Source organism: Chrysochloris asiatica, unplaced genomic scaffold (assembly GCF_000296735.1).
Source record: "Chrysochloris asiatica unplaced genomic scaffold, ChrAsi1.0 scaffold00009, whole genome shotgun sequence".
NCBI lineage: Eukaryota > Metazoa > Chordata > Mammalia > Afrosoricida > Chrysochloridae > Chrysochloris > Chrysochloris asiatica.
In genome coordinates this window covers 35533513-35550692 of record NW_006408527.1, presented here as the reverse complement: position 1 = coordinate 35550692, position 17180 = coordinate 35533513, and the positions used below count along the sequence as shown (strand labels likewise).

General features: G+C 33.7%; 2 protein-coding genes across 2 annotated transcripts in view; one reads left to right on the top strand and one right to left on the bottom strand.

Annotated features, from left to right (window-relative positions):
- Positions 1–17180, top strand: part of CDC73 (cell division cycle 73) — a 190011-nt gene that overhangs the window by 87583 nt on the left and 85248 nt on the right. The gene's annotated exons all lie outside the window — the stretch shown is intronic.
- B3GALT2 (UDP-Gal:betaGlcNAc beta 1,3-galactosyltransferase, polypeptide 2) lies at positions 749–8639 on the bottom strand. The gene is made up of 2 exons (XM_006834179.1): positions 8048–8639; positions 749–3360 (listed from the first exon to the last, which is right to left on the bottom strand). The coding sequence occupies exon 2, from the start codon at positions 3234–3236 to the stop codon at positions 1968–1970; it is 1269 nt and encodes a 422-aa protein (XP_006834242.1). The 5' UTR covers positions 3237–3360; positions 8048–8639; the 3' UTR covers positions 749–1967.

Here is a 17180-nt window from a genome sequence, read left to right as displayed (position 1 = left end):
AATCATAATTTGGACAAATAACACTTAGGTTCTGTCTCTCATGTACACACATGTCCCCACACACAGCCCATATACCTGTATTAAACTTTTGAACTATAGATTAGAATTACTCTACGTTGAGGAAAGGATTTCCCTTGTCTTTTATAAGAATTGCTTATTTGATTAGGTATTATCCTTTTTAAGTGTTATATTGATTAGATTTCAAAATTACTTAATACAGACTAAAAGACTTAGACTACTGATTTGAAAATGTGAGATACACTGGAAATAGAATTAAGCACATTAAGTATTGAGTACTTTTGTTTCTGTGATTGTCAACTTTAACAATTATTATAGTTCTGGTCTGGTGATTTATCTTTACAAAACAGGATAAAAATGATTGTTAATGTTAAATAACAATCTGATTAAATGTATACTAATAATTTTACAGACTTGTGTGAAATAAAAATGCTATTTTAAGTTAATCAGTTAATATTTTTTGATGGAACCAAACAAAATTAATTGTGCAAATATTTGTACTGTTGTTGTTGTTATGTACTATGGAGTCGGTTCTGACTCAGTGACTCTACACAGGGTTTTGAGGCTGCAAATCTTTATGGGAGCAGAAAGCCTCATCTTTCTCCCGCGTAACAGCTGGTAGTTTCAAACTGCTGACCTTGAGGTTAGCAGCCCGATTCATAACCACTACACTAGTACTGTAACACTCAGTAAGTATTTTTGTGTGTGTTTTTACCTTATTTTTTTAAATAAATCTTAATACAATTTCATTGTACACATTGCTCATCCTAGAATCAAGTGTTCAACCAGTTGTAGTTTTTCCCTATTCCTCTCCCCCCAATGTCTTTTAATTGATGATTCAGAATTATTTGTCATATACCAGATTAAAAATTGCCGGTTTGTAAATTTAGCACTCAGACAAAGACATAGGTGCCATAAAATGATTAAGTATTGGCCTGTGTACACACCTGTTGATAGGAAATAAACTTCCCATATATTGCAGTTTGGCAGACATGAATCTTTAAAATATATTGAATGAAATTGCTGCTGTGCTCTTTATCTTTTTTTTTTTTTCCTAACGGTACATCCTCTTTGTACCTCACTTTTATTTCATTTAGAGGAACATGATAGATTTTTATAGTCAGATATACTCAAAGTTAAGTAGTAGTAGTCTTTTAAGAGTGCAGTAACTGATAGAATTTAATAACTCATTGATACTAATTTGGCCCTTAATACCAACAAGGAAACAAAATTTGTATACTCTGAAACATTTAATAACTTCTTTTATAAAAACTTGAGCCTGAGACACATTGAGTTTCACATTTTATCACATCATGTCAAAATAAGTTTTCCCCAATAAATGTATTAATAAAAGAAAAAATGTATCTCATTGTTTTTAAAGAGTAAGTGTTTAAATGAGAACTGCATTTGAACTTTATAAGTGCATTGTGGAATAACTCAATTAAATCTAATTGCATGGAATTAAGTTTTGAGAACTCTAGTTTAGCGAGTTCAAAAAATTTGTCCATGCCTCAATTAAAAGGTCTTTTTATAATTGGTAATAATGTTTTATTTACATTTGTATATTGAGGTAAAAAAACTAAATCTAAAATGAATGGTCTTTTGAATGAATGGTATACATTTTTTAAATTAAAATTTATGTGGAAAATATACACAAATATATTGGCCCCTTAAAATAAGATTTGGACTATTGATGTATGCATGCGTGTTATTGCATGTTAATACACAGAATCCCCTTATGCTTTTTTAAATAGATTCTTTTGGGTTTCCTCTTTGTTAATATAATAATGTAGTTCTCATATTTTCCTTTTCAGAAATTAAAAAAATATTTTTGTAATTCTTCACATCATGGGCATTAACTAAAACTTGTTCTATCGATGTAACCAATTTTAACTATACATGCTTTTAGCACTATTTACAGATTGCATCTTTGAAAAAAATTGTCTTTTCTAGTGTAGTTTACGGTGCCGATACCTGCCTGCCTTTTCTTTTGCTGCGTTGGCACAGGCATTGTGCTTATTTTGTTGTAAATGGTTCCAGTATTTTATCAGTTCACTAGGCTGGAACTGATGAGAGGTAATTAGGTGGCTGTATTTACAGCTTGAATAAGAAACTCGCCAGTGATTGAACACAAACTCATTGGGAGGGGGTACAGGATCAATTCTCAACTTGGCAAGACAGATTCCCACATATACATCTTCCAAGTGCAATCGACGGATACCTAAAGAAACCTTAAATATCTTTTCTGCCAGATCTCCAGAAAAAACATAACCAGTTCCAGAACAGAAGACAGGGTAGCGCTCACTTGGATAGAGTTCTGGTGGCATGTACCACTTGCTATCTTTGTTTCGATTGGGTGCATATCCTCTCATTAGATAACCTGTAAAATAGTTATGTTTGGGCGGCAGATCTGGCTTCAGTAGCTTATGTATTAAATACTCAGTGTTGACAAACATGTCACTGTCAGTTTTCATAACATATGGAATATGTGGACAATGTGTTGCAACCCAGTTCATGCCCATTAGTGTTTTAATGGTCAAATTATAGTATGTATCTAAATATTCTTGTTGAATTATATCATGATGTTGTCTGCTTTCTTCCAGTATTGCACGTTGAAGGTAGCCATTTAGCTTAATACTTACTCCCAACAAAAAAATTCGTGTGATTTGAATGCCAGGAGTTAGACTCTCATTGCCCCAAGTTTGCCGAATAGCTCTCCTAGCTTCTATTTGTCCAGGTTCTGCAGCTATTAGTAGTATTAGAAAAGGACTTTTTTCTTGGCATTTTTCAGGTTCATTGATAATATATTTGAAATGGTAAGAATTTGGATGACCAGTACCTTTCTCATTATAAATACTTCCATTGGCACTAAGTGTATTCTCCAGCCCTGTAACTCCTTGTGGTGACAGATCTGTATTATTAGAGTTAGTGGCAGTTTGGGGCTTCAGAGTTTGAGGAACTGTTTCTTTCCAAATGTTCCGAAGGGAGCTGTGGTTTGTCTCACTTTTTGTAGAGCGAAATCCTCGGAAAGTATATGTCACAGGATTGTCTTTGAATCCAGCTTTGCCTGGTAACCAGTCATGATGATTGAAAAACAAAAACATGGCAAAAAGAAACACTAGAGAAAGCACACCAATAAGATGGGTACGGAACAGAGACCTCTTGGCATTCCAGGTCATCTTTGCAAAGCAGCAGTGTCTTCTTCTCCACTGAAGCATGTTGTAAATATCCAATAATGGGATATGAGATAATGATGGCTGAAAATGTTTTCTTCTTCTGAATCAATACTATTCTTTGGTAATCATTTTCTAATTCCATCACATTGTATCCTTTGCAGTCATTCTACAAAGAGAAAACATAAAATTTGTAAAATGCTTACTATTACAAAACTTCCTGAAAGGGATTTGAAATGGATATAATGTTTCCTAAGCTGTGAAAATAGTAACTCAGAAATGAAACATAATTTATATTCTTTTGTTAATATGACTCTAATATCAATAGAAACAAGAGTAATGTGTTTAAAAATATAACTTTGTGGCTAAATGAACGCTTTAAAGAGAGGTGAGAGGTGATGAGTGAATATTTTTTCCCACTTTTTCCATTGTCTCAGTAGCTCTGACCATTTATACTTTTGACTTAAGTTAGAGATTTGAAAGCATGTATAAGAGAAAAATGATGCTAGATTCCTGTGAGAAGCCTTGTGAAAAGGCCTTGAGAACAGATGGAAATTTTATTGGCATTAATTAAAATTGATTTGACACACCATTGGTGATATGGTGCACAGTCAGCGGCCTTTTTTGTAAAATGGTCATGTATCAGTTGTGGGACAGACGGTGCAAGGTTGATTACGGCAGAGTTCTATTAGTCACAGTACACTGCTTGGCATGTGTCCATTGGTACCTACTGTGTTGAGAAAGTCAATGAGAAGATGCACCTGTCAAAATTAATTTTCAGGGTCCAATAACTTCAGTGCAGGATTTTTAGACATTTCAGGTATTGTAGTTTTAACTTCTCACTTCTAATATGAGATATTCAGTAGATCATTGCCATTACTTAGACTTAAGTTTGATTTTAAAATATAGTAAGTAATTATCTTTATGGCCTTGCCAGACAGCTATCACATATCTTAGCTAAGTATATTAGAATTATAAAGAGAATTATTTTGAACAATTGTTCTAGTTTTTCTACAGAATATAGGCAGTAGCTACTACCATAGACAACTCTTTGAACTGCAAAAAAAAAAAAAAAAAAAAACCCAAAACATTTAAAAACATTCTAGAGCTGTGTGTGTTCTAAGATTGTGAATAGAGAGTTTAAATAGCTAGGGCTTCTGACTGCACATTCATTAGTGTGTCCTAGATTTTAAAATGATGATGTGATGTCAATATGAGAGATTCTTGGTGCCTGTGATACCTCATATCAAGAGTGTTACCTTTGAACAAGATTTTTTAGTTCATAATACAAACTTTTTCATGGTTTTCAGTTTTTCTGAAGCAAGATATTGGGGTTGGTGGTAGGTAGGGGGTGGGTGAGAAGCTTTCCCAACACAGAAGAAAACTTTGTGGGAAGGGAGACTTTTATTATTTTTTCAGCTTGCTACTTTGAAAAAATTTTTTTAAGCAAAAGAAAACTGTATAGTCAGTGATAAAATTTTGACATGTGAATACTTATTTGAATATGTAATGTATACATGCTTATGTATCTATTTTAACCTTTGCTATTAAAACATTCATGGTTAATAGACTCACAGAACCTTGGCATGAAAATTAAATATTTTTAGTAAATAATAGTGTCTACATGGAAATTTTCATATAGTGACTTTACTATAGCAGAAAATTTCATAACATGAAGTGCTTTGAAAATACTGATTGATGTTAGGCATATTTGAAAGAAAGCACTCCTATTCTGTAATAGCCACTAGGAGGAGCAAGTAGGTGGGAATTTGAACACATTTCTAAAGTGTAAGTATAATAGTATAGGTGCCAGCATTTCATAATCTTTAGTTTCTGAAATTACATAGTAATTTTAGATGCAAAATGTTATTTAATAATCTTGATAGAGATAAATAAGTTGATTTTATTAAGAATTTTAAAGACAAATTAGTTATTTATTAGTATTTATTTACATAAATGTAATTTCAAAATACTACAATGAAGACCAAAGTTACTGATTGTACCAGTAAAATAAAATCCTACTGTGTGTGGCCTAAATGGAAAACAATAAAGCTTGAGTGTTCTGATTAAGAAACTCACTTTCCTCTTTCTCCTACTTGTGAATAGTTGGCAACTCTGTTTAGATTGGGAAGCTATTTCTAAGTTTTTATTTTCAAATGGGGTATCTGGTAAACACTATTGATTCCTTTCCTAGCCATACCCCCAAATAAAGAGACTGATAGAAATAAGGGTCATGTATGTGTAAAGAAATGTTGATTCTTAAGTTTATTTGATAATATTTTTTAAGTATTTCAGAACTAAATGAAATTAACTTTCTTTTGATATAATAATGCTTGGAATATGAGTCGGTTCCAATCATTGAGAACTTTTAAATGTATAAAAAGTTTAAACAATAAATACAAGGTCGTATATTTGAATAAATATATAAATAGCGGAATGAATGAATGATTGAAGGTAGACATAGTATTAACAAGTTGTAGTACATTTATGAAAACAATGCATCTGAAGTGATACCTGTAAGATATTTCAGTTTTACAAAAAACAGCAAATTATTTTATTTTGTAAATAATATAAATACATAGTTTTTGCTTCTAATATAATTTTGTAACAATATGAGATAGTGATAGCAATATGCATTTAAATTTAAATTGTAAGTTTTAAACTGCCAAGGTTTAAAATCCATGTTTACTTATTTGTTAATCTCCCATTGATGAAAGAAATGCATGTGTCTAGCTTTTTAAAATTCTGTATTAACAGTGTCTCAGCTATAACTTGTCATTTTTCTGTTAAAAAACAAGTAAAATCCAAGTAACTGCTTTTTCCTTTAAACAGACTTATTCTTAGTGCTTGTTGTGTATTTCTCTTTTACAAATAGTACAAAACAAGTTAAAATATTTTTGGCTTGCAAAATAATAGTATGTTTTTGCATTTGTAGGATAGTAATAGCTTTGATTTATATATATTATTCTTTTTTGACATAATACTTTCACATTATTAATATGTATTTCAATCTATGGTTTGAAGCTTATGGGAGTAATGGTACTCTAAATTGCTGTTCAGCTCCGTACACATACATATACTCATAAGCTCTTACTATAGTTTGGTTTTTAAAATTATTGATAATCATTTAATCTGTTGGAACAATTTAGATTTAAATGGCGCTTTAATAAAAAAAAAGATACACTTTTAAGATGTCTAGTTTGCAGGAATGTTTTGTTGCCAACTTTAATATTGAAAGATAAAAAGCACTAAGAAGGTCTTAAGATTTTTAAAACCATATTTTGGACTGCTGTTGTTAAATGCTCCTTGATTTTAATCTTTTTTAGAGTATAAATTTATGGTTATAAGTGAGAGTTAATGATTAGAGCTTGATAAACTTGTTTAATTTTAGCTCTTAATTTGGGAATGAAATGATTATACATATCTTAAAAATGTTTGCCTTTTCCTCTTGGTAGTGTAAAGGAGCCATTGTGTGAATTGAGGAAAAATCAGAGGCTGTGATAGATTTGTAAAATATTTCAGAAATATTTTTGAGTTTTTTAGCCCTGAGTTTCTATTTTAACAATGATTGTTGCTAAAATAGTTTATTAGATTTATATTTGCCCTGCATACACATACAGTGGCAACAGTTTGTTGCTACATAATAATATTGAGTAGAAGCACATTGCCTACATTCATATTTAATTTTTTTTGCCTCATATTGCTGCATCTGGATTTTTTTATATGAAAGTATTTTCATATTATGTTTTCGAATTTCAGTTTTAAAATTTGCATGGTGAACCACCTTAGTGTGATTGTGTAAGTATCAGTCTGTTACCTAAAAGAAAAGCACATTACTTTAAATAGAGGAATTTTTAGCAACAATTGATGTCTTTGTTTATTATTGTTGTTTTTACTTTTTTAGTGTAGTTTGGGTGAAAGTTTACAGAGCAGATTAGTTTTCTAATTCAACAATGTATAACAGTATACGTTTTGTTTCCTGATATTGGTTGCAATCCCCTCAATGTAACAGCACTTTTCCCATGTCCTCCCTGAGTTCCCTGTTTCCATCCCTCTTTCTCTCCTGCCCCTTCCTGAGCTTTGTTTGGGGCAAGTGTTGCCCTTTTGGTTATTGATACCTCTTTAAAGTTGTATTCACAGACACTATACTAACATACACATCTACTGTGGTGGTGTTCTGTTCAGACACTCACCATACACTCACACTTTCTTATGCCGATCGTATGCTAATGCTTTCCTTTCAGTTATAGCTGGGTAAGACTTAGAAATTGTTGTTCTCTTAGGCTATGTTCATTATGTTTACTTAGGTAGATATTGGAAGGAAGATACTGCGTAAAATAAACTTATTATGTATTAATATTGTGCTTCAAAAGGACTTTGGAAACAAAGCCTTATTATTAAGATAATCTTTGATACTATTTAATGTAATTTCACTGCATTGTCTCTTTTGATAGCCATTTGTAAGAGAGCCCTTTAGTTTGCTAGACAAGGATTTAATTTGACCTAATTTGATAAAGGATTGCTAGGTTTCCTTTAGAGGGCTACAGATTTCTTTTTCTTTTTTTTTAAGTTTAATTTCTTAGGGAACCCTTTAAGCCCATCATGTTACTACTTGCTTGCCTCCCCCCACCCCCCAATACATTTGTAATACAGAATGACTCCAAGCTACACATTAAACTGAATAAAAGCATTGTTTTCTAAACAATGACAAAACTTCAGATCTTAAATTTAGAAAACCTTTCATAGTTTTAAGTGCGGTGAACTGTATAAACTTGTTTATCAGATATTAGTGCCTCTAGGACTATAAAACGGTAACAGACATTTAAGTAATTATTACAGACAAGGTTTCAACATACCTTCTTCGGTCAGGCCATTTATGGTGAGAAGACTATGCCCACTGAAAATACTTTGGGCACGCCATCACTTCAGCATAAAAGATGCTATCGAACATGAGCACATCCCCCATCAGTCTGCCTCCTGCGATTGCTTTTCACAGTATCCAAAGTGTCCATCTGTCTGATTGTCTTCGAGTTGCCCTCCTTGTTCATATGGGTCCTAGCTTTGTGAGATTTTTTCTTTCTTTCATTTTTTCTTTCTTTAAACAAAAGAGCTGTAGTTGTCCGTTTTATTTGAAGCACTGTTGACTCTTCACGACAGTTGATGCATTGAAGCTTTTTACATCTGCTGTTTTCCTGGCTGGACAATGCAGTGCTGTATTCTCTTCTCAGTATCCATATTTCTAGTAATAACACTGAGCTGCAATGTAAAGCAGCCAGAGCTAGAATGTAGTGCTTCAATTGTATTGGAAAGGAATAGGCTTTACCTCTCGTCTTTCGTAGTTGCCTGGCAGCTGCAGGAAGGATTTTGAGCAGTTATACTGGGGTTTTAGTCTATAATTTGAAATGCACGGTTCCTCAGCTGCTGCACAGGCAGCAGCAGTTTAAATGTGGGCTTGACAGATGCTCTCTTCTGACAGAGCAGAATTTAACGTCACTGCTTGGCTGAATCCCACGTGATTGTTTGCATTCATTTTGACTAAAAATCCAAGGTAGGGAAAAGCTTAAGAGATTTTGCTTTTGTATGGTAAATTATGTATATTCAGAATAAGTGTAATGACGAGTGAATAATATAAAAATGTATTAAGTATAAAATTAATGGTTATAATTTTATTTTTTCCACATTTCTTTTTTTTTTTTTTTTAAGTCTATGCATAAGCACAGGCTTTCTGAATGTTTTCAATGTTAGATGTTGCAGTTCTTTCTTTTTCTTAACATAATAGGGTAGACGCTTACATGTATAACTTTAGAGTAATTTAACCCTTTCAGTGTACTCTTCCCCTTGTAGCTTTTTTTCCCGTTTTCAAATTGCATCTGTTTTACAGTAATCTAGCTAAGACTCAGACCTTTTGTTTTTTAAAAAAAAAATCTGTATTGTAGCCCCCAACCCTACCCCTTTTTGGGGTTAGGTATTTATTATTCTTATCTGTAACTTAGTAGTTTAAAAAAAATTTTCCCATTTTTAAGTTTATAGCAAGCAACTGCTATGGGTTGTTTTACTGGCATGTGAAGTGATAGAGTCCACTTCATTTTTGCTCTTCTGTGGTTTTTTGTGTTCTTAAAAACAACTGTATTTTAAATAAATTTTAATATCCTCATTAAAAATTTTAGTTTTCTACAAAATGCATGTATGATAGAATTCACCTAAATGATACAGTAGATACATTATACTTGTACAGGATCTTTTTGCTGAGTAATGAGGTTTTACTAATTATATTTACTTATCCTAATATTTTAGAATGGTTTAATAACTTGCCAGTTTATAGATTTTGCAGTAAGTAGTAGAAGCTGAATCTGAAAGATTTCTCTGTAGGAATAGTCTACTTGGCATCTAGGCACCTTCCCCTCCCCACGCCCTGTAGAGCATTGGGGTACTATCTTTGTTGTTGTTTTAATAGTCTTAGTTATCAGTTTTTCCTTTGAGATTCTAGGGACAGTAATTAACTCCTAGAAATCTATAGTTTTGGAACTTAAGCTAGTATATGTTTCTACTCATGCATAATCTTCATCTTACCTGTCTTCCTCAATAATTTCTTTTTTTTTTTTTTTTTGCAGTATATATTGATTCAATATTTGAATTTTGGGCCTTATCATAATTTTGAGTTTAACTGATGAAACATGCCTTGTAATTTTAGGAATCGAGTGACTCTACTTTAGACATGTATGTAACTTAATTAGAAATGCTACAAGGAATATTTTATAAACAGGTAACTTAAGACAGAGCACTTTGATTTTTCTAAGTGTGAAGAATAAGATTAAAACAGGTTTCTTAGCATTTAGTTTTTATTTTCACCATACTAAATTGCTCAACAGTCCTTGTTCTTTTCTTAAATACATATATATTTCTAGGTAGGAGAATAATATATAAGTTCTTCCTTAAAATAACATACTCTCCAAAAGTAGAAGTAGGTGTCAGTAGATAAATATTTATTTAGTTGGTGATCCCTTATGTCATTGTTATGTACCGTTGAGTCAGTTCCAACTCATAGCGACCCTATGTAGGGTTTTAGAGAGCAGCTAATAAGTTTGAAATGCTGACCTTGTGGTTAGCAGTTCAGTGTGTTTCCTACAGTGCACCACACCAGGGATCAACTATCCAACTAGCAGCAGTGGTCAAAATCACACTGTGCTAAACTTGCCTGGACTGTATTGGAAAAAACATTTTTTCCTCCTTTTAGCAATTTTTTTATTATTGTACTCATTTTAAAGACGAAGAACAAGTGTTTAAAGTTGTTAATTAGCCTAACTATCACCTATTGAGTGATGAGAAAGAAGCCAAGTTGAAAATTGAAGGAAGATGATTTGAATCTTTGTTTTTCCAGTATGCTACGTGGCACTGCTATAGAAAATTGTATGAACGTTTTTCTTGCACTGGCACAACATTTCTAGGAAATATTAGTAGACTTAAGGATGGTGTGCTTATATTTTCACTTAATTCAAATTAATAACTATTGAGCTAATACCAACTACTAACATTGTGCAAGTCCTAGTATGGCGCTGTAGGATAAGCACTCGACTATAAGTCAGTTTGGATTGCAATGTCAGTGGTTCAAACTCACTTGCTGCTCATTGGAAACCCTATACAGGGTTACTGTGAGTCAAAACTGACTCCATGGCACTTACAACAACATTTGCATTTAGGCACAGTTTATTAAAAGCTGGAGATGCAGAGATGACTTAGATACATTCTCTGGATTTACTATCGATCTTTACTACTAAGAGAGCACTGTCAGAAACCTACTGGACTAGTGGTTCCCTCCAATATTGGGCTGTCTCCCTGGATTCCTTGGCTGTTGTCTCAACTTAGATTAGTATGGGCCAAATGTTGTACAGCAAAATGGACTTTTAAACACTGCTTGCAGAAGATGCCTGTGTACTTAAAACACAAGTTACTTTAGACCTCTTTTTAAAAATTTTTTTTATAACTTTTAATTGTGAATTGAGTGAAGGTTTACAGACAAGATTATCAGCTTTGTATTCAACACATCACACTGTTTCATCTTAGTGATTACAGTCACCTCCAAGCAACAACATTCCTCCTGCTTGTAACCTGTGGTTCCTATTTGCATTCTACCCACCATCCCATCCCTTCTCAACTTTGTCTTTAGGAAAATGTTGTCCTTTGTGTGGCACTGTGGGTTAATGCACAGAATGCAAAGCCATTTGAACTGTATGGTTGTAGGTTCGAGTTTTTTTTTTCACCAGCTCGGAAACCCTATACAGGTTTGCTATGGGTTGGAACTGACTCGACAGCAGTTAACGACAACAAAAATTGATTTTAAATGATTAACCATTTCATGTTGCGCGTACCTTAACAGTGTTGTTTTTAATCTTTAGGTACACCTGCAACCAGTTTCATAAGTTAGGCTGTTTAAGGACTTTGTATAAAGTACTGAAAACCAACACACATGAGATACAACTTCCTTTAGTGACTTTTTCTAGCAACATCCATGTTTTCAGCCAACAGAAACAGTAAAAATCTTATGATAGGCAAGATAGTTAGGAGTTCTTCTGTTAGTCTAGTTTCTTTTGACATCTGAATTCTATGGTTAAACAAATGTAGTAAATGTGATCGGTCTGTGTCAGACTCTGCAAACTGGCAGCAATTTTGTTATGTTTTATAGTTATAAATGTCTTCTAACTTTTGTTTGCATAATTCTGTTTTAATCTTATATATGTCCTTGATGAAAAAATAGGTAGTACTATGTGCACTATGGACAGAACTGTCCAGATTGATTTTAGGGTTTTTCTGGGCATATCTAGAAAGCACTTTGTTGTTAAAAAGTGCTATTGAAGTCTTTTCGAGCTCATACGGACCCTGGAGAGGGTTTTCAAGGAGTGTCTCATGGGTTTGAACCACCAGCCTTGTGGTTAGCATTCTAGTGCTTATCCTGTAGCACCACATCAGTAGGTAGTCTCAATTTAAAGACAGGGTATATAATACCTAACTCACAGTTTCTACTGGATATAGAAATAATTATTTATTTACTTATGGAGCTAGAGGTTTGTGGAATGATTATTGCATAATGAATCGATACAGATCTTCTGTGCAAGTAGCTCACTAACAATAGTGAAAATTAGACATTTTTTGGAGTTATGTCATCTATTTATTTACTTATGAAAGTTTAACTATATTAATAAGCTTCAAAAAGTTTATGGAAAAATGGAATGAATACTGGATTTTTCCCCACAAACTTTTTGAAGCCTTCTTGTATGTTATAGGTAAAAATGTACTAAAGGAATTAGGGAGAACACTTCAACCAGGGCAGATGACTTCATTCAGTGAGAATGAGCAAATGCCCTTGAATAATATGAAAAGAAATGAGTCTTTCCTAAGTTAATCTCTATTCTTGTTTGTGCTTCAGGTTGTGTAGTTAACTTGTGACAATAAAATAAGAAGCTGACATAGAATCCATGCTGACCCATGGCAACCCCATGTGTCTCAGAGTAGAACTTTGTTCCATATGGTTTATAATGGTTGTCTTTCAGAAGCACGGTGTTTAACTATAGGCCATTTATCAGCTGGTGCTCGATAAGTAGCTATTTCTTCCAGTATTGAAGAAAAATGTTAATGTTTTAGATCAAGTATAATTTCCATGTTACTCTGAAAAGTCCCGTTTGACATATTTATTTAAAGACAAATTTTATTTGTGTGTGTGGTGAGTCACCAATTTGGCATTATATTGTTTGCTTAGATTTATATCTCTTGACCATTTTTACTTCAAATCAGATACAATGTTTTTCATTAACATCAAATATATGGACAAAAGGAATATTTTTGTTTATCTTATATTAAAATTCATTTTTTTCTTTAGTAGAAAAATTAAGTAACTATTAAGAGTTTATAATTTTTGCCTCCATGAACAACTGCTTTCTTTCCCATGAGACCAAAAGAACTAGGTAGTGCTTAGCTACCATCACTTAACATTTTGATCCAAGATCCTATAGAAAAATCCTCATCAAAATGGGAAGTACAGAACAGAATTTCAGATTCTGATGTATTCCGTAATTTCTGGAGCCCAGAAGAGTGGATAAGCTTCTTAAAATATTGCCCTAAAATAATGTTTAAACCTTAAGCCAAAAATATCCCCTAAAGTCTTATTGAAACCCAAAGAGTAGTTTAACTTAACTAGTTAATGCTTGCCTTAGGCATTATGTTCATTTAAAATCTATCTTTATGGGATCAAATTGACAATATCAACTTGAAAGATTAGATAGGAACCTTAGGGGTGAGTGAGTTTATGTTAATGGGGGATGAATAACTCAGACAAGAAGGGTGTGAATGGTTGTACAGCTCAAAGAATGTTACCAATACCACTGAGTTGTAGGTGTAGAAATTGCAGTATGTTTTGCTGTGCATAGTTTCTACAGTGACAACAAAAGTAAAACAGAAATACATAAAAGAGTTCAGAATTTTCTTTTGTTTGTTTTAGAGATGATTTTAAACCAGTTTTCTTTACTTTCACTTAAAAAGCAAGAATTAGTGTGATTGCAAATTAGTAATCTCAGAATGACCACAAGTGTCAGTGTTTGTCTACCTCATTTTTCTTCTTCAGTTTTTTACCACATAGTGGAACAAATACTCATATTGTTTAAGAATTTCTTTTGACTTAAAAGAAAATCTAAAATTTCAAGTTTCTCTTTTAAAATTGCTAACTTTTCTGTTTTACTTCATACAAACTATTTATAATCCAAAGGGGGCTTGTATTTTAAGTTAGCAGTCACTTTGGCAAATACTTTAATACTTTGCTGGTATAGTATTTCGTTTAATGATAGAATTGCTTTTTTTAACTTAGTGTAAATCAAGTTGAACAATTCCATTGCTATTCGACCCACATAGTATATATACTATTGGTTGTTGTTGTCCAACTCAGTTCATAACAACCCTATCTAGAGTTTCCGAGGAGTTGCTGGTGGGTTTGAACCCCTAAACTTGCAGTTAGCAGTCCAGTGCTTTTCCTACCAGGGTTCCATACTATCGGTTGTTGTTGTTACGTGCCATCTGGTCAGTTCTGACACATAGGGACCCTGTACGGGGTTTCTGATGCGTGGCTGTGAACTTGAACCACCCACCTTGTGGTTCAAACCAACTTTGCAGTCCGGCACATTAACCCAGAGTGCCACACCAGGACTCCGTACTACTGGTTAGAGATGTGGTTTTCAAAGTGGGTTAGTACTGCTTTCTAGGAGGTGTTCTGGAAATCTGTGAGGGTATTTCTGGTTGACAAAATGATTGAAAGATTATATAGTGAGTGGGGTTAGGGAAAGTAGTAATTTTGCTGCTTGAAATTCTTAATTAGGACAACTGTAGGTCAAGTTCATACAACAAAGACCAGTTCCATGTTTTGTAGAACTTGAGTAGTCCCATTGGATATTTGTATGTAGGGAAAGACTTGCCAAGTACATAAATGACCTTAGAAAGTAGAAAGTAAAGTGGGTTTTTTTTTGCGTACTATTTTGCTTGCACTCAGTTTTTTTTCTAGAAATTTATCATGTATATTATGGAAAGATGGTACTTTTTGCTTGGTTCTGAACCTTACCATTTTATCATTTTGAACATTTTTATCATGAATTCATTTAAAATTTTCTCCATTCATGGCATAGTAGGTTACAAGTTGTACTGTTAATGGTGAGATCAGCAGTTTGAATTTATCTGTTGCCCTGAAGCAGAAAAATGAGGCTTTTCTTAAGTGCTGTCGATTCGGTTACGACTCATAGCAACCCTGTAGAGGGTTTCCGAAGAGCGGCTGGTGGGTTTAAACTGCTGACCCTGCAGTTCAAGTTGACTTTCAGTCCAGTGCATTATCCTACAGTGTCATCTCAGGACCCCTCATAAAGATTTACAGGATTGGAAATCTGTGAGTCTAAACTGACTCATGGTACTTAAAAGCAGCAACAGTATTAGTTAGGGTGCTGATACTTAAAAGATGTATATATGTGTTGGTTATTATATCAATGTGTTTCATTTCAGATAGTTCTAAGTGTCCATTTTTCTTACATAAAAAGGATTATGTTTAGTTTGGGAATGTTGTGAAAACTGGGTAGCATGTTTATTTATATATATTGTTTTTAAGCAATTTATTTTCTAGTTTTTGTTCTCCAACATATTCCTACTAGTATTTAAACTTCTAACCAATATCAATTCGTTATAAAATACAGCAAACAATTTATAAACTCAAGCAGATATAACGTTGACTTTTAAGACCAAGAATCATAGTTACTAAAATATAAATTATTGTCATCAGAAAAATTTCCTATTTTAGTAGCTATAGGTTGGAGTCTTGTGTGGCGCTGTAAGATAAGTACTGGACTACTAATTTCAAGGTCAGTAGTTCAAATCCATACTAGCCGCTCATTGGAAACCCTGTATAAGGTCATCATGAGTCAGAATTGACTTGATGGCACTTAACAGCAGCAGTGTAGATTAGAAAACAAAGCAAGTGTTAGAAATGAGTAAAATGAATGTTTTTCCCAAAGGCTTTTTTTTTTTTTTTTTGAGAAGAGGCAGGAGCATTTAGCAGATTTGATTCAAATTCATGTAACTATCTTTTGTATGATTGTTATTATGGTTGGTTTGGAAATAAGGAAATGTAAAAATATATAAATTAATTAAAAAAAATGTTATAAAGCAGAAGAAGGAGGCAAAGGTTATAGGGTTCAAACAGGATAGTGTTTCAATTTAATAGCTGTTTCCCCTTACCCCCACTTCTTACAGGTTACCTGAGAGATTCAACTTACATTCAACAACAACTTCATTGAGCATTTTTTATATGCAAGCTGCAAGAGAACATGAGATATATTTATAGGTTCCTTTCTCTCAGAATTAATAGACTTGATGGGGACGTAGATCATTATAAAGATAATAAAACAACTAAACTTAAATGTATATAGTTACTATTTTTTTTTTTTTCCTGTACAGGTTGTCTTATGTATTTATTATGATGGCATTCAATCTCACTGATTCTTTATACATCTGGTTTCCCCTGTTGTAGTTGGCTTGTATTCTGTTTTTTGTTTTTTAACTTGTCAATTCAATTGGTTGATGATTTACAGAACACATTATCAGTTTTTCATTCAACAATTTATTAACATTTTGTTGCATGTAAATTATTGCAGTCCCTCAATGTAACATCACTTAACCCACTTACTCCCTGTACTTCCTGTTTCCATTTCTCATTTTCGCATCCCTTTGAACTTAGTCCTTGGGTAAATGCTGCCTTTTTGAGCTCAAATGATTGGGTATTCTAAACTGTGTGTATCTCACTATTTTAATTGTGGTTACTTTATGATGATGTTGTTGAGTGCTGTCAGTCCAGTCAGTTCCTACCACAGTGACCCTTTTTAAGGTTTCCAAGGAGCAGCCTGGTGGAGGTGTTAAATGAAACCCAGACCACAGAGCGGCGGGGTGAGAGGTGTCTGGAGACCAGGTAGATGGGGAGATGCTGCCTAGTGGAAAGAGACTGCAGGGGCCGGCCAGGCTGTCTTACCCCGGAAGCAAGAGCGCCTTCCTAGCCAAACCATTAAATCATGGCTTAGAGGTGGGGTGGACCAACTTAGAGACCCACAAGCCCAGCTCAAAGCGTCTCACTACAACCCAGTAGCCCCTGCTGCGCTTCTGCCGCTTGATTGAGATCTAAGGACAGTAATCCTGCCTTTGAGCCGGACTTAAGGGCCCTAGCACAAGGAGATCCTATTTAACAGCAACCACACAACCGCCACTCGTCTGTCGTGCTGTGGTGGTTTGGATTGCTGTGATTATGAGGGCTATGCCACCGGTATTTTAAATAGCCAGCAGGGTCACCCATGGTGGACAGGTTTCAGATGAGCTTTCAAACAAAGACAGACTAGGAAGAAAAAGTGACAAACTACTTCCGAATCGCTAGTCACTGAAAACTCTAATAATAGCAGAGAAACATTGTCAGATACAGGACTG

What these genes read in the sequence shown, in the direction of transcription:
- B3GALT2 (XM_006834179.1), bottom strand. Translation starts at nt 3,236, where the DNA reads ATGCTTCAGTGGAGAAGAAGACACTGCTGCTTTGCAAAGATGACCTGG.